This window comes from Schistocerca piceifrons, chromosome 2, assembly GCF_021461385.2.
Source record: "Schistocerca piceifrons isolate TAMUIC-IGC-003096 chromosome 2, iqSchPice1.1, whole genome shotgun sequence".
NCBI lineage: Eukaryota > Metazoa > Arthropoda > Insecta > Orthoptera > Acrididae > Schistocerca > Schistocerca piceifrons.
Genome location: NC_060139.1, coordinates 134686352 through 134709815, shown reverse-complemented (window position 1 = coordinate 134709815; position 23464 = coordinate 134686352). Strand labels below are relative to the sequence as shown.

Below are 23464 nucleotides of genomic sequence, written 5' to 3'. Positions count from 1 at the left end.
TTCGAGATTTTCAATAAAGGTGAGTGGGTGCCACTGAGGCGATCTTAGAGGGAGGTTTTGTTGTTTTATTCATTCACGTGTCAATGTCGCATCCCTCCTCCCCTCCGCTCCCCCCCCCCCCCCCCGACCCCATCCTGTGATCACCCCACAGAAGGATACAAAATGAGAGCGCTGAAAAATCAAAAACACCCTTTGCTGCTTCGGAGCAGATTCAAATGTCGTCGAATGGTATTGAATGGTCCCTACTGCTTCCATATGGTACACGAGAGCAAAAGGTGCAGTCGCACTGCTCTACAAATGGATGCGGTCACGTTCCACAGGCTGCGTGGGTTAGCCGCGTGGTGTGGGTGCCTTCCTTGCCACGGTTCACGCGGCTATCCACATCGGAGGTTCGAGTCCTCCATCGCGCGTGGGGGTGTGTATTGTCCTCAGCGTAAGTTACTTTACATTAGATTAAGTAGTGTGTAAGCCCAGGGACGGATGACTTCAGCAGTTTGGTCCCATAGGAACTTACCACAAATTTCCAGATTTCCACGTTCTATAGGGACGCTGCCCCACAATGTTCTTAGATAGGGATTGAAACACCCGAGGGTGTCAGCAATGTCAGAGGTTGCGCAGAACGTCTTCCTGTTTTTTATCACAATGAAACTGTCGTTTACGACCGCGAAATGTGTAGGAGTCAAGGGGTGGTTTCATTGACGCCCTTTATGCCACCCCCTGCGGCACTTTCATGCCGATTGTAAGGAGCAATGTGTGTGGAATGTTTTCCTCGACCATTCATAAAAAGAAACCGCGCGATTCCAACGCTGGGCGTCGCGATTCTGGCCTCCATCGCAAAGGCGTAAAAAGAAGGGGTGAAATGTGGGTAAGAGGAGGAATGGCGAACTTCCCATCGTGTGACGCGTCCACGGTGGCACTGGGCAGAATCGTGGTGAAGTTTGGTGCCAATGTGACGTCATTAATCCACCTCACCCGTCACAAATGAACTTGTGAGCTCTGGCCTTTTTTTTCTTTTTGCATGTGTCGACACCTTGATGTTCGAAGCGTCGTCGAGAACGAGGGCGACGTCGCAGGCACCATTACAGAGGAAGGCTGTACACGTCTTCGAGCAAAATTTCAAACTTAAACGTCTCATTGGGTGGGAATTACGGGGTACCGAAAAAGTGATCCTTTAATTCTGTAGTTCTGTGTAATTACACTTGAAGGCCGGAAATGTTATCATTTCACCAAAAGAAAGCTATGCTAGTTCAAATGGTTGAAATGGCTCTGAGCACTATGGGACTTAACAGCTGTGGTCATCAGTCCCCTAGAACTTAGAACTACTTAAACCTAACTAACCTAAGGACATCACACACATCCATGCCCGAGGCAGGATTCGAACCTGCGACCGTAGCTTAAAGTAGTAAATGAGTTTTGCTATTTGGGGAGCAAAATAACTGATGATGGTCGAAGTAGTGAGGATATAAAATGTAGACTGGCAATGGCAAGGAAAGCGTTTCTGAAGAAGAGACATTTGTTAACATAGATTATAGATTTAAGTGTCAGGAAGTCGTTTCTGAAAGTATTTGTATGGAGTGTAGCCATGTGTGCAAGTGAAACGTGGAAGATAAATAGTTTAGACAAGAAGAGAATAGAAGCTTTCGAAATCTGGTGCTACAGAAGAATGCTGAAGATTAGATGGGTAGATCACATAGCTAATGATGAAGTATTGAATAGAATTGGAGAGAAGAGAAATTTGTGGCAGAGCTTAACTAGAAGAAGGGATCGGTTGGTACGGCATATTCTGAGGCATCAAGGGATCACCAATTTAGTATATGAGGGCAGCGTGGAGGGTAAAATCGTAGGAGACCAAGAGATGAATACACTAAACAGATTCAGAAGGATGTAGGTTGCAGTAGGTACTGGGAGATGAAGAGGCTTGCGCAGGATAGAGTAGCATGGACAGCTGCATCAAACCAGTCTCTGGACTGAAGACCACAACAACAACAATTACTAAATTATGGAAATATTTAGTTCAAGTAACAATTCGTTTCTTTTTGTTAATATCTTTACACTCGGTTTGCATGGTTTTACAGGATCACTTGTGTGTTATTTATTACAGGTAGTTTGTCATCTGCAACCAAACAAAAAGAAACTAACTGTAGTTTGAAGTAAATATTTCCATAACTTTGTAATCATTTAGTAAAAATGTTCACAGTACAGAGTAAATAAAACAGAAGCTCACTGATGATGGCACAGAGGTGCTGAAACATGTTTGGGAACTTGGAAAAAACGGTGTTTTGCATAACTGGCGGACCTTACGCCCAACAATTTTAACTGCAAACACGGTAAACAAAAGGAGGTGCAAATCCAAATGATGAATTTTTGATTACATTGTGAGGGAGGGTTAATCAAGTGCCCTAGAACAGTTTGGGTCTAAGGTATAATGAGAACAGCTGCAGCCGCGCTACATTTAAGTTGGCCACCGGCGGCTACCGTAATATGGCGTGAGTCACACGGAGCGGCAGCGGCAGACACCGCGGCCAGAGCCGACTACTCACCACATCGTCCTTGGAGTCGCACTCGCAGAAGACGTTGGCCAGCGTCGGCGCGTGCGTCTCGGGCAGGATGCGCACGAACTCCACGCCCACGCCGTGCTGAAACACAAAGGCAGGCCGCCCGTTTACTACACGGCCACTCTGGCGCTCGGCGGAGCTCAGCATCTAATAAGTTTTTTCTGTAATTACTTTTAACGTTTTTGAAATATGGATGTTTGGGCAAACTTTGATGGCTCTTCAATCGCTGGATGTTCTGCCATAACGGAGGTTTATTTCTGTGTCTCCTTGAGTTTCAAATAAGTTACAGTTCTATGTATTGCCTTAATCCTGTAAGCGGCACTGGTTGTTGTTGTTGTTGTTGTTGTTGTTGCTGTTGTGGTCTTCAGTCCAGAGACTGGTTTGATGCAGCTCTCCATGCTACTCTATCCTGTGCTAGCTTCTTCATCTCCCAGTACCTACTGCAACCTACATCCTTCTGAATCTGTTTAGTGTATTCATCTCTTGGTCTCCATCTGCGATTTTTACCCCCCACGCTGCCCTCCAATACTAAATTGGTGATCCCTTGATGCCTCAGAATATGCCCTACCAACCGATCCCGTCTTCTAGTCAAGTTGTGCCACAAATTTCCCTTCTCTCCAAATCTTTTCAATACCTCCTCATTAGTTATATGATCTACCCATCTAATCTTCAGCATTCTTCTGTAGCACCACATTTCGAAAGCTTCTATTCTCTTATTATCTAAACTATTCATCGTCCATGTTTCACTTCCATACATGGCTACACTCCATACAAATACTTTCAGAAACGACTTCCTGACACTTAAATCTATACTCGATGTTAACAAATTTCTCTTCTTCAGAAACGCTTTCCTTGCCATTGACATTCTACATTTTATATCCTCTCTACTTCGACCATCATCAGTTATTTTGCTCCCCAAATAGCAATACTCATTTACTACTTTAAGCGTCTCATTTCCTAATCTAATTCCCGCAGCATCACCCGATTTAATTCGACTAAATTCCATTATTCTCGTTTTACTTTTGTTGATGTTTATCCTATATCCTCCTTTCAAGACCATGTCCATTCCGTTCAGCTGCTCTTCCAGGTCCTTTGGTGTCTCTGACAGAATTACAATGTCATCGGCGAACCTCAAAGTTTTTATTTCTTCTCTGTGGATTTTAATTCCTACTCCGAATTTTTCTTTTGTTTCCTTTACTGCTTGCTCAATATACAGACTGAATAACATCGGGGAGAGGCTACAACCCTGTCTCACTCCCTTCCCAACGACTGCTTCCCTTTCATGTCTTTCGACTCTTATAACTGCCATCTGGATTCTGTACAACTGGTAAAAACATATAAAAAAACGCACCATAAAGAAATTATCCGAATGGGACTCAAAACGGTAGATATGATGTACACGTACAGATAGACAAACAAACGATTACTGTTTCAGAAAAATTGGGTGATTTTTTTAAGAGAAGGAACTTCACAAATTGAGCATGTCAATAACACGTTCTAATGGTTCAAATGGCTCTGAGCACTATGGGACTCAACTTCTGAGGTCATTAGTCCCCTAGAACTTAGAACTAGTTAAACCTAACTAACCTAAGGACATCACATACATCCATGCCCGAGGCAGGATTCGAACCTGCGACCGTAGCAGTCGCGCAATAACACGTTGGTCTGCCTCTTACGCAAGCAGTTATTTGATTCGGCTTGGCGTTGATTGATAGATTTGTTGGACGTCCTGCTGAGTGATATAGAGATATCATGCCAAATTCTGTCCCACCGGCGCGTTAAATCGCCAAACTCTCGAGCTGGTTGGAGGCCCCTGTCGGTAATGCTCCAAACGTTCTCAACTGTGGAGAGATCCGGCGATCTTGAGGCCCAAGCTACTGTTTGGCAAGCACGAAGGCAAGCAGTGGATGCAGCCAAAGGTGTCCTGCTATGAAATGAAGTGACACCCCTGGCTATCACTCCTGTGCTGTATGGCGGGCGACAGATAGGTTGGGACCCCACCGCTGTCCGGGGTGTTCCAGATATGTCTTCAGTCGTAATCAGGGCTCAATTCGTAGAGTGACTCTTCAAAAAAAAGGATAATTCTACTCCAGTCAATGACATCCCAGGCCGAATGTGTCAGATACCACTGCAAACGGTCAATAGTAGTCGGCGCAAGGGGTGCCGGGACTTCATCTCCATTTCTGAGAGCCGCCTTGCGCTCACTGAAGCACCAGTTGCACGTCGGATCGACGATTATGTGAATCCTGGACTCTGAGTGCCTCTCTGACTATTGCTCGGTGCTCACTTTCTGTCATCTCTCTACGTAGACCACTTTCTTCTGGACGCTGTGTTCGGCCGTGGTTCATCTAGTCCCGCCAAAATCGTCGAATAGTGGGACTGCTTCTGTTCAGATGTCGAGCGCCTCGCCGATTACTCCAACCGGCTTATTTCAGCCCAAAGACGTGTCCTTTCTGAAATGCAGACATCTGCGTATACTATTCACGCGCCTGCTTGCGAGGAATAGTTACTACCCAACTGAGTTCACGTAATAAAATTCGCAAAGACATGTCCCGGTATCGACAAACCCACTATTTACAGCCCTTTCAAGATGCGCGGTGAAATTGCGCTGCAACGTCACACATTCATCCATCGGCCGCAAAAATTTACAATTCCTTGGAGTATATATCACTATCTAAAATGCTGTTTATTAGTTTATTTAATACAAATAATAGATTGCATTGGTAGTGATACACTCACAACAGCCTCTATGATAAGTATGAACACCATTTTTACGTTTCTAAGTCGGCAGACATGAAATATCATCAGATAAACGAGCAGAGGTGTGAATATTTACCGACGGCCTTTGAGGCAATCGTCTTTATAGCTGGGTGTGTGTTCAGCTACCCTATGTCACACATGAATCTACTCTTCTGACAGCTTCTGATGTAAACGATGGTAAGTTCAATTCACAGTCATATTTCCTAAATTATAAAGTATAAAATAAATACGGGAGTCGTTTGAAAACGTATTTGCAGTAGTTTTATTCGGCGCAGGCCATGTAAAAAATAGACTGGCGTGCATTATGTACCGTTTTATATAATCAATTTTACTGATTATATGCTGTTAAATACTTCTTCTAATGAAGAATGACCATTGCAGATAACAGTTTCACAAATAATCTATAAAAAGTTAGCCGCTAAGATAATATAAGTTATTTCTGCTAACATTGCACATATAAGATGATTACAGAAAATATGAAACATGACGAAAACAATTTAAGCACACATTTGAATGTAACAGGCATACTGTTTACTCATGTTTGATTGGTATTTATGGTCACGGGGATCGTATTGAAATTCGTGAAAATTTATTTTAGACCTATAAGAATGGTTTTATGGTTACATGGCAGAGGTTCTAGCTGGTCGTGTAAGGAACTGGTGGGAAGAGGTTACAAAAGAGCACGCAAAAGCTTCAGAATTTGAAGAGGAGGGAGTCTGGTGCAGATGATGTAGCTACTATTTCTCTAGTTTTGAAGTCGCCTACAGTAACTGATGGTAGTCTGGGCAACACAGTGTCCAGCGGACGAGTGGGTGAAACGTCTAGTTCAAATACAGCATTTAGGGTATTCTGTTTGCCAATGCCTTTAAGAAGCATTTCATGACAGTCGTGAAACTGACTCTGCTACTGAAGTGGCTGAAAATCTGGATTAATATGCATGATCTAAAGTTGGTTGAGATACCCAGTCCTTTGGAAAATATCTCCCTCCTGAGGGCACTTTTTTACTAGCAGAAGCTGACATTGCTATTATGCTGCAGCCTTTTCAAACTTTTTGATCGCAGATTTTGTACTCATTGATTCATTGGTATGAATATTTACCACCCCATAACTTATAGTGAACTTAGAAATCCACAATAAATTGAACAGTTTTATTATTTAATATTTCAGACTACCGCGTATTTCATTGTTATACTGGATAAAATATTATGTCATTTACAGGGTTTAATCGTGCGAGTTCCTACTCAGAAATCTCGAGCAAAAAATCTACCCAAGCACGCGACCAATAATCCTTCATGTTCGAGGCGACTATTTTTTTTTTAAATTAATACGTCGGATTGTTGTGTGTTCCAGGAGTGTCGGAATGAACGAGAAGTTAAGTTGTTTCCCCTATTAATCTTCTGACTGATTTGATGCGGCCCGCCACGAATTCTTCTCCTGCGCCAACCCCTTCATTTCAGAGTAACAGCTACACCAAGCTACCTCGACTGGTTGTTCAGTATATTACAATCTCCGTGTTCCCCCTTCCCCCTCCCCCTCCCCCCCACCGTTTTTGTCCTGCACGTCTCGCTCTAGTGACACAGAAGTTACTAAATGTGCTTTCCACATATTCCCTTCCTCGTCGATTGCGTCTGCTTATTTCCAGTACCCTCCTGTAACACCACATCCTAAACGCTTCGATTCTGTTCCTCTCCGGTTTTCCCACGATCCATGAATCGCTTCCATACGACGTCGTGCTCCAGACGCTTATTGTCAGTAATTCATTTACGGTATTGTATGTGTATATTTGGTACAAGCAAACTTCTTTTGGCGAGCAGTGCCCTCTTTTTGTGCTTTTCTTATGTCCTTCATGCTTCGACCGTCATCCCCTACTTTGCTTCTAGGACAGCAGAATTCCTTCACCTTTTCTTCGTGGTCCCACATTTTGACGTTAAATTTATCGATAATCTCGTTTCTGCTAGTCCACATTACTTTTGTCCTTCTCTGGTTTACTCTCAGTCCAGTCATGATACATTAATATTAATCAGATGTTGCAGCCCTAAGTTTCTCACAAGTTCTCAGGTACTCTAAATGTCAGTCGTTGTGGTTTACTCTACAATTATTAGTCACGTAAAGATTTAAGAAATAACTGCTGTTCCTCGGAAATTTTGTTCTTTAACAAACATCAGTGTGTTGCTACGAGTATCGGTTGGCACAGTCATGATACACCAATGTTGTGTTAAGCATATTGTATCTGGCGCTCAGTACTTGGTGCTTCATAATGTGTTCATGAAAACATGGACTGGATGTAATCTTCCAACCAACGCCGTAATCTCATAACATTTACTAGAAAACTCAATAAACGTACAATGGATACCAGCAGAAATGTTAATTTTACCACATGATCCATATCGTAAGGAATAAGCCCGTTGTGTCTTGTTGCATTGTGGGATTCCTTCTATAGGATCGTGCTTTTTTTAATTTCCATTGATTTTCTGTTGTAGGCCTATGTGAAAACCGCATCCTGTAGTGTGTCATTACTTCACTTCAGAATAAAACTATTTTTGGTAATGGACACTATCATACATGATATTTCACGAGTATAAAGATATTTGGTGGTAATTAATAGTAAGAACCATTAGGAAGATAATCATAGCTTTCTGAAATTATCAAAAATGGAGACATATAGTTACTGTCGTGTAAACTGATATATCGTTTACTCGTTTTCTATTGTTAATTTACTTTTCCGATCAAAAACTCACCATTATCTTCATTATGGTAAAAAAACAGCAAGTTTCAATCGCTGTATTTGGAAAAATACGGTTTATACAACGTAACAATGAGAACTTTTATGCAGTGTATGGATTTAATCATATAAGTGGTAACAACTGTATCTGATACTGAATAACCTAATTGCTTTTATTTTCTTTTTTAAAAAATAGATTATTCTGTCGAGATTCATGTACGGCTCAGATTAATTCATTCCATGCCTCCTGTTAAATTCATATTCTGTTCCTCGCAATTATGCAGTAACCGTTATACAGTGATGATCGAAAATTTATGACCACTTGCTTGATGGCGTACTGGTCCATATTTGGAACGCAATACAGCAACGATTCTTCATGGCATGTATTCGACAAGTCGTTTATAGGTTTCCGGCGGTATATGGCGCCAGAGGTCTACGCACAGGTCACGCAATTTCTCATTTGGAGGCCAAGATATCAACGTGAGTTCACCATCATGCTCCTCAAACCATAAAAGTACGATTCTGACTCTACTGTAACATGGTGAGTTATCCTGATGGAAGATGTCATCATGGATGATTTCAGGCACCAAGGGATACAAATGGTCCGCGATAATGATCACAACTGTCATGGTGCCCTTTGATTACCACCATAGGTCCCATAGAAGGCTAGGTGAATGTTTCCCAAAGCAAACACCTGCCACCACTCACAAATATCCGCGAGGTGGCACATGTTTCGCGCTGCCGTTTGCCTGGATGATGGTGAATCCGGATCAACCCATCGTCCAGGTGTAACAAGAAAGGTGATTAATCACATCAAGACACAAGTTCCCATTGATCCACTATCCAATCTCGATGATTTCACGCCCAGTTGAGTCGTAATTCACGATGTCGTTGGCTCAACATGAGAACGGGTCTAATGTGGAGCCCATTGCTTGAAAAGTGCGTTGAACTGTGTGCTCTGAAACAACTGCGCTTGAACCATCATTGTACTCTGTTGTCAGATCTGCCGCAGATTGCCACCTCCCCTAATTTACAGAGCGTACAAGCCTCCGACCTCGGTGTTGTGTGTGAGACGTGACGTCCAACAAATTGTCGCTTACTCGTTGTTCTACTGTCCTTGAACCATTTTCCACAGGTGCTCATAACAGTAGCACGCGAGCAGCCGACCATCTTCGCTGTTTTCGAAATGCTCGTTGCCGGCCGTCGGGTATAGCGTGCGTCCTTGGTCAAAGTCGCTTAAATCAGTGGATTTCCCCATTTGTTGCACGTATCATTCCTAGAGCGATTCTCCATTAGTCATTGCTCCGCTTATATATTTTCTCTAATGCACCATACGCTCGCAACGCTACAAGGAGGCATTCAATCTCGCGGTAGCCAGGAGTGGTAATGTTTTGCCTCGTCAGTGTAAACCTGATGCTCAATACACTGTTGTTGTTTGTAAGTCAATGACTGCATGTTGAGCTTTGTTGCACCCCATACGGTTTGAGGAAATCCCAGTTGCTGGAGAGAACATATTTTCGACTTTGAAATTTCACACTGTTTTCCTCTCATCCTGGCGCAGCTGAACACATCTACAGTACAGCATGACTGTCCTCTTCAGAGTTTTCTAAAATAGGCCTGGTGAAATAGAAATTTGACTCAGCAAGGCGTAGCGAGTCTTCTTTGTCCACATAGAAATGGTAAGATATTGTTGTCTTCAGATTGGGCAGCAAGGGGAGTGGCCGTCCTTCAGGGTATTGGGTATGGACATCGGGCAGGATACACTGCAGCCATGTTTGTGGTATCTGTGGACTGGCCCGGGAATCTGCACGCCATATGATTGGACGGGTCCTCTTCTGCATCTTGATAAGGACTGTACGAGGAAGCGACAAGGAAGATATTGGGAAATGTTCGCATTCACCTTGACTGCAATATGGCGCCCAAACTGCCGCCGCGTCAAGGAAACGTGACAACAAAACAAATCTAGGTTATACAGGGTGACCAGTTAAAGACTTAATCAGCTTTGACCTAGACGAACAATGACCAAGGACTTATGAAAGAAAGAGCGATGCTTTCTCGTAACTTCATTAACAATATATATATATACTTTTTTTTAATCTAACTGCGCTACTTTTGGTACCAGAATAGCAGATCATGATCAGACAAATTCAGTGATATAATATTTTCAACATTTCGCGGCCCTGTCAGCAACTGTATAAATATTAATTTTAATTTTAAAAACCAACAGCCTCAGTTGCATAGTTTACCTAGATTTGGATTATCCCGACTGAAACCTAGATAAATCTAGGTAAACTATGCAACTGAGGGTGTTGGTTTTTAAAATTAAAATCAGTGATATAACTTTTGTAGATTTAACAAGAAATCATCTATTAAAAATGTATTAAATACAGAGATTTTTGCACTGTTGTTGGGGCCATTGAATGGTCCGCCAACAGGAAATTTAAGCCACGCTTCAAGCAAACTTGTGTCACCGCGTTAAGACGCAATGAAATGCTTGTGCGTCAGACTTTACAAATGGCTGAAAATGTTTCATTAGAAAGAAAATGATATGTCTCTACAAGTCATTCAGTCCGCATTAGGATGAGACAATTAACTTTTTTACCTCCCACAGCGTTCAGCAAATGGCCAGATAAGAAACCTGATGTTTGCAAGAACACTTGATGCTTGTAGGGAAATATTTTTACTGAAAAATATTGGAATGGGTTTCCAAAACCACGATCGTGTGAAACCGGGCTTGGTCTGTTCGTCCACGGGACCCAGAAAGCAGTAGAGACAGGCGCATAGGTAGATGCCGTGTTCCTTGACTTCCAAAGGCGTACGATACAGTTCCACATGCCTCATAATGAACAAAATACGGGCGTACGATATATGAGACCAACTGTTTGATTGGATTGAAGGATTTCTAGCAAACAGAACACAGCATGCCATTTTCAAGGGCCAGAAGTCTTCAGACGTAAGTAACTTCAGACGTAAGTAACTTCAGGCGTTCCATAAGTGAATGTTCTAGGACCATTACTTTCCACAATACGTATGTAAATGACCTAGTAGATAACTCTGAAGATCTATGAGGCTTTTCGCGGATGATGCTGTTGTGTAGTACAGAGAAATCACGACGCTAGATAGTTGAAGTGAAATGCTAAAAGACCTGCAGAGGACCGACGCTTGGTACAGGGAGTGGTAACTGACCTTCAACACAAACAAATGTAACTTATTGCACATAAATAGACAGAAGCCCCTTTATTGTATGTCTACACGAGTTCAGGACAATCACAGAGAGCAGTTACTTCCATAAAACATCTAGGGGTATGCATATAGAGCGAGAGAGGCGTTCTGCATCACGGTATGATCTACGGTTAAAATTCGGAGAGCGTGCGTTCCTGGAAGAGTCGAAAAATATTCCGCTTCCTCTTATGTATATTTCGCGAAAAGTCCATGAAGATAAAATTATAGAGATTCGAGTCGAAGTCCACACGGGGCCTTATCAGCAGCCGTTCTTTCCGCGAACCATACACAGCTGGAGCAGGAAAAGGGGAAAGGGACAGTGGTACACAAAGTAGCCTCCGCCACGCACCGAAAGAAGACATGCAGAGTATAGATATACATGTATAAACTCATACTATTTCTTCCGTTTGTTTTACATATGTTGTGTCATTTGCACACAATAATAATTCGCTTCCTCATACCCCTCACAGTCAGTCGTTGGAACGTCCTTGCAGACAACAGGTGTCGCATGACCCCAGATGAAAAAGCCGGAAGGCGCCAGATCAGGCGATCGTGCCGGATACCTTTCAACAGGACTGCCTCCTTCCACCCACCGCTTTGAAAATAAGCATGTGAAGAATTATGTGCTGGACATCTATCATGTTGCAACGTCATTTGAAGTGTTCTCAGTGATATATTTTCTGATGACAAATCATTTATCAAAAATGTGTATATTTTTCCCCGTTCAACGTTCCATCTGCAAAATAAGGACCGATCACGTTCGATTATGGCACTTCACACATTCTTAGGCCACTGTCGGTAGTTGAACGCCTGAAGAAGTCAATATGAGTTTTCCGTAGACAAGTAGAGCATATTTCACAAATTCACATTCCACGATTTGTGAACGTGGCCACATGAATAGAAAATACTTCCTCGAAAAATTATTGTCTTGTTGGACAATCCGCTGAAAGTATTCCAAATGATGTTGAAAATACCTTCCATGTAACTCTTTACGTAGAGAGATGTGGAACGGTGGTATTTACACTGATCAGCCGAAACGTTATGACCACCAACATAATTGCGGGTGTGTCCACCTTTGGCATGGATATCAGCGGCGACGTGCCGTGGCATGGAAGCAGTGAGGCCTTGGTGGGTTGCTGGAGGGAGCTGACACCACATCTGCACACACTTCACGTAATTCCCCTAAATTCCGGAGAGTGGGGCGATGAGCTCTGATGCCGCTTTCAATCACATCCCAGATGTGTTCGATCAGGTTTAGATCTGGCGAGTTGGAGGGCCAGCACATCAATTGGAACTTGCCACTGTGTTCTCGAACCTCTCCCGTCACACCACTGGCCTCGTGACATAGTGCATTATCTTACTGAAAAATGCCCATGCCGCCGGGAAACATGATCGTCATGAAAGGATGTACGTGGTTTGCAACCAGTGTACGATACTCCCTGGCGGTTATGGAGCCTTGGACGAGCTCCACTGGACCCATGGATGCATAAGTGAATGTTCCCCTGAGCATAATGGAGCCGCCGCCAGCATGTCTCCTTCTTGCAGTACAGGAGTCAAGGAGCTGTTCCTCTGGAAGATGTCGGATTCGCGCCCTCCCATCGGCATGATGAAGAAGGTATCGGGTTTCATCAGACCATACAACGCTCTGCCACTGAGCCAACATCCAGCGCCGATGGTCACTTGCCCACTTCAATCTTAGTTGCCGATGTCGGGGTGTTAACATTGGCGCATGCATCGATTGTCGGCCGCGGAGGCCCATCGTTAGGAGTGTTCGGTGCACTGTGTGTTCAGACACACTTACACTCTGTCCAGCAAAAAAGTCTGATGTTATTTCCCCCGCAGTTCGCCGATTGTCCTCTTTTTATCAGTCTGCCCAGCCTGCGACACCTGTAATGAGCGGTGACCGCCCAACCCCACGACGTCTGGACGTTGTTTCACTTTTGTTTTGGCCCGTGTTCAAGACACTATAGCACCCATCGAACGCCCAGTAAGTCGTGCAGTTTCCGAACTTTCCGTGCTAAGACTCCGGGCCATCACAATCTGCCATCGGTCAAACTCAGATAGACAGCACGCTCAATGATACAACACACATCAAAAAAAGTTTCGCATCACTCCGGTTGCCAGAACTCTGGAAAATAGACGTTGACTGTTGATATTGTATCACAGAGACAGTCCCTTTGACTGTTCAGAGATGTCACTAAACCCGCCCAAATACACTCCTGGAAATTGAAATAAGAACACCGTGAATTCATTGTCCCAGAAAGGGGAAACTTTATTGACACATTCCTGGGGTCAGATACATCACATGATCACACTGACAGAACCACAGGCACATAGACATAGGCAACAGAGCATGCACAATGTCGGCACTAGTACAGTGTATATCCACCTTTCGCAGCAATGCAGGCTGCTATTCTCCCATGGAGACGATCGTAGAGATGCTGGATGTAGTCCTGTGGAACGGCTTGCCATGCCATTTCCACCTGGCGCCTCAGTTGGACCAGCGTTCGTGCTGGACGTGCAGACCGCGTGAGACGACGCTTCATCCAGTCCCTAACATGCTCAATGGGGGACAGATCCGGAGATCTTGCTGGCCAGGGTAGTTGACTTACACCTTCTAGAGCACGTTGGGTGGCACGGGATACATGCGGACGTGCATTGTCCTGTTGGAACAGCAAGTTCCCTTGCCGGTCTAGGAATGGTAGAACGATGGGTTCGATGACGGTTTGGATGTACCGTGCACTATTCAGTGTCCCCTCGACGATCACCAGTGGTGTACGGCCAGTGTAGGAGATCGCTCCCCACACCATGATGCCGGGTGTTGGCCCTGTGTGCCTCGGTCGTATGCAGTCCTGATTGTGGCGCTCACCTGCACGGCGCCAAACACGCATACGACCATCGTTGGCACCAAGGCAGAAGCGACTCTCATCGCTGAAGACGACACGTCTCCATTCGTCCCTCCATTCACGCCTGTCGCGGCACCACTGGAGGCGGGCTGCACGATGTTGGGGCGTGAGCGGAAGACGGCCTAACGGTGTGCGGGACCGTAGCCCAGCTTCATGGAGACGGTTGCGAATGGTCCTCGCCGATACCCCAGGAGCAACAGTGTCCCTAATTTGCTGGGAAGTGGCGGTGCGGTCCCCTACGGCACTGCGTAGGATCCTACGGTCTTGGCGTGCATCCGTGCGTCGCTGCGGTCCGGTCCCAGGTCGACGGGCACGTGCACCTTCCGCCGACCACTGGCGACAACATCGATGTACTGTGGAGACCTCACGCCCCACGTGTTGAGCAATTCGGCGGTACGTCCACCCGGCCTCCCGCATGCCCACTATATGTCCTCGCTCAAAGTCCGTCAACTGCACATACGGTTCACGTCCACGCTGTCGCGGCATGCTACCAGTGTTAAAGACTGCGATGGAGCTCCGTATGCCACGGCAAACTGGCTGACACTGACGGCGGCGGTGCACAAATGCTGCGCAGCTAGCGCCATTCGACGGCCAACACCGCGGTTCCTGGTGTGTCCGCTGTGCCGTGCGTGTGATCATTGCTTGTACAGCCCTCTCGCAGTGTCCGGAGCAAGTATGGTGGGTCTGACACACCGGTGTCAATGTGTTCTTTTTTCCATTTCCAGGAGTGTATGTAAACAACCATGCATCAGCAGTGCCTATTAGACGGAGGGGGTCCGACAGCCGATCAGTTCCAGTCATTCCACCAGGAAGGAAATACACGGCTCGTGTTGTCTCAACTTCAACCATGCCTAGACGGTCAATATTGCGGTTCGATCGCGTCCGAATTGTTACTTTGTGCCAGGAAGGGTTCTCAAAAAGGGAAGTGTCCAGCCGTCTCGAAGTGAACCAAAGCGATGTTGGTCGGACATGGAGGAGATACAGGGAGACAGGAACTGCCGATGACATGCCTCGCTAAGACTGCCCAAGGGCCATTACTGAATTGGATGACCGCTACCTATGGATTATGGCTCGGAGGAAACCTGACAGCAACGTCACCACGTTGAATAACGCTTTTCGTGCAGCCACATGAAGTCGTGTTACGACTCGAACTGTGCGCAATAGGACGTATGATGCGCAACTTCACTCCCGACGTCCATGGCGAGATCCATCTTTGCAATCACGACACCATGCAGCACGGTACAGATGTGGCCAACAAAATGCCGAATGGACTGCTCAGGATTGGCATCACGTGCTCTTCACCAATGAGTGTCGCATATGCCTTCAACCAGACAATCGCCGGAGACGTAATTGGAGACAACCCAATCAGGCTGAACGACTTAGACACACTGTCGAGCGAGTGCAGCAAGATGGATGTTCCCTGATGTTTTGGGGTGGCATATGTGGGGCCGACGTACACCGCTGGTGGTCATGGCAGGTGCCGTAACGGCTGTACGATACGTGAATGCCATCCTCCGACATATAGTGCAACCATAACGGCAGCATATTGGCGAGGCATTCGTTTTCATGGATGACAATTCGCGCCTCCATCGTACACATCCTGTGAATTACTTCCTTCAGGATAACGACATCGCTCGACTAGAGTGGCCAGCATGTTTTCCAGATATGAACCGTAACGAACATGCCTGGGAGAGACTGAAAACCACTCTGAGGGATGTACGCCGAATCGCCGTTGAGGAGTGGAACAATCTGGACCAACAGTGCCTTGATGAACTTGTGGTTAGTATTCCAAGACGAATACAGGCATGCATCAATGCAAGAGGATGTGCTACTGGGTATTAGAGGTACCGGTGTGTACAGCAGTCTGAACCACCATCTCTGAAGGTCTCGCTGTATGGTGGTACAACATGCAATGTGTGGTTTTCATGAGCAACAAAAAGGGCGGAAATGATGTTTATGTTGATCTCTACTCCAATTTCTTGTACAGGTTCTGGAGCTCTCGGAACCTAGATGATGCGATACTTTTTTTGATGTTTGTGCATGCACCGTGCGCGCGTCTGACTAGCAGTCATTCCTCGCCAGGTGACGCTGTTATCACTTGGACTGTTTATGTCGATAGTAGTTCGGTGGTCGTAATGTTCTGGCTGATCAGTGTATATCTATATAAAGCACGTAGAAGGCTTCTTCGGGTGATACCAACCTCTCTTTGTATCTGAAGAGAACTGAATGCGGAATTATTGCATATTTGTTCATTGGTAGCAATCTACCTTCGAATACACATTCATGAGGCAAATGAATCGTGACTATCGACGGCTCGATTACTCACATCGATCAGATCACGCTGCCAGGTGCTGTCTCTGGTTTGCTGGCCTCCGCCTGTCGCCGAGGTGTGTAAAGCACATGTGCGGAGCCGGATGGTAGGCGACTGTGACATGGCCGAGTATGTGGCGATAGCTCGGTAAACAGTAACCATGGATATGACGCATTTACGATGAAGACAGATGTAAACTGCGCTAGCAGTTTCGCCGACGTCAACAAGCTTATGGCCGAGCTATCCACAACGTCAGCGCCGTGCATCAAGGAGGCGTTTGCGGTTTGTTTCCGAAACCGGACTGACAAACGATACGGCGATTCGGTGAGTTCTCCGTCTGTTGTTATTACGTGGGTATGGTATCGAGGTGTGAGCACTTTGATGTGGGCAACTGCTTGCGCCACGTCTGTCGCTGATGTGAACATCACGGTACGTGTCCTACTAAAACTCGTGACTGATCTAGCCTTACACAAGTTTTTGACAGTAGCTCAATTAACTCAAGATTTTAAACATGGCTGCAGCAGCAACTGTTAAAATTCTTCACAATAAAGGATGGCAGCCAAAAACAGTTGCAAGATAGAACTTTTGTTTATTAAAATTCTTGACCAAGGTTTCGGTACATATAAATATACCTTCATCAGAAGTACATTTCTAAAATTACATCATGCACTGGAGAATAATGAAACAATTATGCCAAAAGGTGTCGTCAGTAATTAAAATATCATCTTCATTTGTACGACATGTGTAATGGGTACAGGATCAAAGCGAACATTTTAACAATGTTAGTAACATTGTTAAAATGTTCGCTTTGATCCTGTACCCATTACACATGTCGTACAAATGAAGATGATATTTTAATTACTGACGACACCTTTTGGCATAATTGTTTCATTATTCTCCAGTGCATGATGTAATTTTAGAAATGTACTTCTGATGAAGGTATATTTATATGTACCGAAACCTTGGTCAAGAATTTTAATAAACAAAAGTTCTATCTTGCAACTGTTTTTGGCTGCCATCCTTTATTGTGATCAATTAACTCATTTTCGTTCGTGTAACGACAGTTGTCTGAAATGAGCTGTACTGAAATGATTATGATCTAGGTTGCTGTGGACAGCACTGTGCATGGAAGGACAGTGCGCGACTGTGCTCTTCATGTGTCGTCGCAGGCAAGAGTTGCTCTTTTAATTATTTTGCAATTATCTGATCACTTTAACAGCTGTTGTTATAATTACTTTGTTATCATTACTGCTCACTTTTAGAACGAGTAAGTCGTATCGAACAATGTAACAGTTTCTAGGATAATTCTATTTTATAATGAATTTCAAGATAGTTGAGTTAACCTTCTTTTATGCTTCGGCAGTTACGTTTCCTCCAAATAGAAGACATTGTCAAAAGAGTAACCTGGAAATTCGTGGTGCTTAAAAGGCACGACGACAGTGCGCTATTTTGTTTCATTAATGAATCGAATATTGTTAAACTGCGTTTAGACTAGCTGTCTTTTAGTGAAGTTTGAAATAATCTTAACGCTTTAATGTTTTTATTGGCTTTTAAAAGTAATATTTTTATTCGGTTTAAGTGCCGAAGCATTTAGTAATTACAATGTCACAAATTTCCAGCCAACCGGTTGCAAATAGAATTTAAAATTCTTTAACTAGTTTTTAACGCCAACAAGGAGCGCCTTCTTCAGAAGAAACTGTTACCTTACCTAACAATATCACAGGCAGGTACATTAATAGCAACCTACCTGCTATTAATGTATCTTCCTGTGATATTGTTAGATAAGGTAACAGTTTCTTCTGAAGAATGCGCCCCTAGTTGGCGTTGAAATCTAGCTAAAGAATTTTAAATTCTATTTGCAACAGGTTGGCTGGAAATTTGTGATACTGTAATTAATTACGGTTGCTGGTCACAGCCATGTTCAAAGCATTTAGTAATTATTACGAATTACAAATGTAACAAAATCATTTTTTCTAATTTTCTTTTATTTTCTAAAGAATTCGGATTGTAAGTAACCTTACTTGTAAATGTGGAAGCTGTGAACAGGCAGTTTATAACTTCCTGGAAGATAAAATCTTTGATTTAAGAGAAATGTTATTTTTGATGAGATAGTCCCCCGGCACTTTCAACTTACTTATTTTGCATCAAGGCGGATTCACAATTCTCATATTATTGTTTAACTAATTTTCCATTATCTTCAAGTGTTCCAGCAAAATTTGTAGTCTCGCGAAGTCTTCTGACGATGTTAACAAATGTGGTACGAGCTGGACTGTGACTACCTGGGAACCGTCCTGCATTCAGTTCTACTCAGTTTATGCGTTTTTGGGACATTCGCCACAAATTAAGAACATGTCTACCAGTTCGTCATTAGTTGATTACATTGTACTCCTGAAAATGATTTATGCACTACTAAAGATCCGATTATGTGGATGTTTTACAAACAACACACTGCAAATGAAATGCAGTGTTTGCTCATAACAAACCTGATGTAAGTAGACAGTAGAAACAATGCACTTCAGTTAACCACTCCTAAGGGCAACACACAACAGACAAAGTAATTCTTGTCTCGACGACACAAGTTACCGTGGAGAGCAGGGAACAACCACGAACGTGTTACCTCGGCGGCGCAACTTTTCTTGCAGAATGGCGAGAACCTCAGGGTGTTGGATCAGTGAACGGCTGTAACCACGGCACAAAAATCCCTGTATGCGCTGTATTTATTGTTAAATCTGTAAAATTATGTACACTACTGGCCATTAAAATTGCTACACGAAGAAGAAATGCAGATGATAAACGGGTATTCATTGGACAAATATATTATACTAGAACTGACATGTGATTACATTTTCACGCAATTTGGGTGCATAGATCCTGAGAAATCAGTACCCAGAACAACCACCTCTGGCCGTAATAATGGCCTTGATACGCCTGGGCATTGAGTCAAACGGAGATTGTATGGCGTGTACAGGTACAGCTGCCCATGCAGCTTCAACACGATACCACAGTTCATCAAGAGTAGTGGCTGGCATATTCTGACGAGCCAGTTGCTCGGCCACCATTGACCAGACGTTTTCAATTGCTGAGAGATCTGGAGAATGTACTGGCCAGGGCAGCAGTCGAACATTTTCTGTATCCAGAAAGGCCCGTACAGGACCTGCAACATGCGGTCGCGCATTGTCCTGATGAAATGTAGGCTCTGGCAGAGATCCAATGAAGGGTAGAGCCACGGGTCGTAACGCATCCGTCAATGCGAATAATAGGTGACCTAGACGTGTAACCAATGGCAACCCATACCATCACGCCGGGTGATACGCCAGTATGGCGATGACGAATACACGCTTCCAATGTGCGTTCACCGCGATGTCGCCAAACAGGGATGCGACCATCATGATGGTGTAAACAGAACCTGGATTCATCCGAGAAATGACATTTTGCCATTCGTGCACCCAGGTTCGTCGTTGAGTACACCATCGCAGGCGCTCCTGTCTGTGATGCAGCGTCAAGGGTTACCGCAGCCATGGTCTCCGAGCTGATAGTCCATGCTGCAGCAAACGTCGTCGATCTGTTCGTGCATACGATTGTCGTCTTGCAAACTTCCCCATCTGTTGGCTCAGGGATCGAGACGTGGCTGCACGATCCGTTGCAGCAATGCGGATAAGATGCCTGTCATCTCGACTGCTAGTTGGGGTCCAGCACGGCGTTCCGTATTACCCTCCTGAACCCACCGATTCTATATTCTGCTAACAATCATTGGATCTCGATCAACGCGAGCAGCAACGTCGCGATACGATAAACGGCAATCGCGATAGGCTACAATCCGACCTTTATCAAAGTCGTAAACGTTCAAAATGGCTCTGAGCATTATGGGACTGAACATCTATGGTCATCAGTCCTCTAGAACTTAGAACTACTTAATCCTAACTAACCTAAAGACATCACACAACACCCAGTCATCACGAGGCAGAGAAAATCCCTGACCCCGCCGGGAATCGAACCAGGGAACCCGGAAAGTCGGAAACGTGATGGTACGCATTTCTCCTCCTTACACGAGGCATCACAACAACGTTTCACCAGGCAACGCCGGTCAACTGCTGTTTGCGTATGAGAAATCGGTTGGAAACTTTCCTCATGTCAGGACGTTGTAGGTGTCGCCATCGGCGCCAAACTTGTGTGAATGCTCTGAAAATCTAAGCATTTGCATGTCACAGCATCTTCTTCCTGTCGGTTAAATTTCGCGTCTGTAGCACGTCATCTGCGTGGTGTAGCAATTTTAATGGCCAGTAGTGCAATTTAAATTGTCTCATCGATGTTTGCTTTTCTGACAGCAAACGTACCACAGTCCCTGTTTAGTGGGTCACTACGCATATTTAGTCTAGGTGAAAACAGATTACAAATGTCATAGAAGATCAAAAGTAATTTGAGGAGAAAACGTTAGGCATCTTCCCTCGTACTGCACTTCTAAATACTATTTCCGTTGGGCTTTGCTGCTCTAAATCTGCAGTTTAATAAAGCCATTGTTAGCAATGAGTGAGAATTTTGTAAAGAATGAGAAGTCTTGGAGGAGGAAAATGCTCCCCGTTGCCAAACCCCCCAGACCTCCCGCTTTGCAGCCGCCTGTGCCTAATAAGCAGTTAATCACGCCGTAGGGACGGAACGAGACCCAGCGGTGGGAGGGAAGTGTGGGACGCCTCTGGCTGGCGAATCGATACCCTTCCGCTGCTGCGAGAACGGCGGCCGTCGTTCACGTTCACACGTCCAGGGACCAGAGGTTAAGCCGCGGCAATGGGGTCTCGCGGAACTGGGGCACAGCGGCGCAGCCGGGCATCGCACCAAGAGGTGGAGGCCCTGCAGGCGCACAGGCGACAGTCGGAAATGGGTAGCATTCATCTCACGCTAGGTGAGAGTACCCTACGTCATAGTGACGTAACACTACGTCATCGTGACGTGAATAACCAAAATCGACTACATGAGTGCATAAATCGATCTTTGCGGTTGTACCGATAACGTCAAAGTTAAATGTAAATAAATGTGTACAAACGAAGTGACAGGAGTTATCTGTTACGCTCATCCCAGTTGAATTAATTATTAAGCTGTAATCCCAACAATTTGGGATGGTATTATGTGTTTCAGGAACATAATGAATGTCTGAACGAAGGAACCATAACGAAAGTTAAAAAAAAAGCTTTTAGTCAATTTTTTTTAAAAATCCGATGAATCGTGCATAAATCGTGTGGATAGAAACGTGAAATAATTAATTATTAAGCTGCAATCCAAAGTCTGTGAGATGTAATTGTGTGTTTCATGAACATAACGAATATCTGAATGAAGGAATCATAAACATAACGAAAGTGTCTAGGCATTTTTTAGTCCGATTAATCGTGCATAAATCATGCGGGTAAAACGTGAAATAGGGAGAAATTAAAGTGTTCCGTATTTTTATAAAAGCCAATGAATTGTACATAATTCATGTGGGAAAAAACGTTAAATTGAGAAACTGAAGTTCGAAGTAATTCCGATTGTTGCTGGAAATATTAAACCATCTAGTTCGATTTAATTTTGCCTTCATGTTGTAAATCAACTAAGAACAATGAACAGTGCAGATGCAAGACGCACACAACAGTCGATGTATACAGAATGCGCACAACAGTCGATAGGACAACTCGTGAAACTCATGATGACGCGTGCCTACGTCACGTTGACGCAGGGGGCTCCTCACCTAGCGTGAAATGAATGCTACCCGTCGGAAATCTGCTCCAAAGAGACTCATCGGAAAGACACGTAAGCCCCTAACGTACAGAAACCTGACTGCAATTCTCAGAGTCCATGAAGAGGAGGCAGTAACTGAGAAGGGACTCAGATAGTGTTGTAGCCTATGCCCCCCCCCCTCCCTTCCTCCATGTCATTCAGTTTACACGCTAAACAAACATTACTGAAAATGAGTGAGAAACTTGGAAAGGGAATGCAAGTTTAGATGTGCAGATGACATCGCAGTTCTCTTAGAGGTGCTGAAGGACTTGGAAGATCAGCTGGACAGAATGTACAGGGTGTTTCAAAAAGAATGAACTGATTTCGAGGCCAGCTGCTGTAGCCGAGCGGTTTTAGGCGCTTCAATGCGGAACCGCGCTGCTGCTACGGTAGCAGGTTGGAATCATGCCTCGGGCATGGATGTGTGTGATGTCCTGAGGTTATTTAGGTTTCAGTAGTTCTAAGTCTAGAGGACTGATAACCTCAGTTGTTAAGTCCCATACTGCTTAGAGCCGTTTGAACATACCGTCAATTTGGTAACTCAGTGGGATACAATCATCAACGCCTTTCGCGGGGCCGCGCGGGATTAGCCGTGCGGTCTTCGGGCGCTGCAGTCATGGACTGTGCGGCTAGTCCCGGCGGAGGTTCGAGTCCTCCCTCGGGCTTGGGTGTGTGTGTTTGTTCTTAGGATAATTTAGGTTAAGTAGTGTGTAAGCTTAGGGACTGATGACCTTAGCAGTTAAGTCCCACAAGATTTCACACACATTTGAACATTTTTTGCCTTTCGCGGGCAAGTGCTCTACCAACTGAGCTACCCAAGCACGACTCACGCCCCGTCCTCAAAGCTTTACTTCCGCCAGTACCTCGTCTCCCACATTCCAAACTTCATGTGTGAGCTTCTGGCCGGCCGTTGTGGTCGAGCGGTTCTAGGCGCTTCAGTGCGAACCGCGCTGCTGCTACGTTCCCAGGTTCGACTCCTGCCTCGGACATGGATGTGAGTGATGTCCTTATGTTAGTTAGGTTTAAGTAGTTATAAGTTCAGGGGACTGATGATCTCAGATGTTAAGTCCCATAGTGCTTAGAGCCATTGGAACCATACGAACTGATTTCGAAACTCCATAATTATTGAAAAAAAAAGTGCTAGAAACGTGGGATGGATTGCAAAATATTCACAAAATCTTTAAGTTTTAGCTATGCTGTTACGAATGCTCTGTGTGTACACGAGCAGCAGCACGAACAACAT

The 23464-nt window shown here is 44.6% G+C and overlaps 1 protein-coding gene across 5 annotated transcripts in view; it reads right to left on the bottom strand.

Annotated features, from left to right (window-relative positions):
- The window catches only part of LOC124777140 (phospholipid transfer protein C2CD2L), a 607433-nt gene that overhangs the window by 232898 nt on the left and 351071 nt on the right, over positions 1-23464 (bottom strand). For all 5 annotated transcript variants that reach the window (XM_047252436.1, XM_047252434.1, XM_047252435.1 and 2 more), the window contains exon 2: positions 2541-2636. In XM_047252436.1, coding sequence (XP_047108392.1) covers positions 2541-2636 — 96 coding nt within the window. The remainder of the gene's footprint in view (positions 1-2540; positions 2637-23464) is intronic.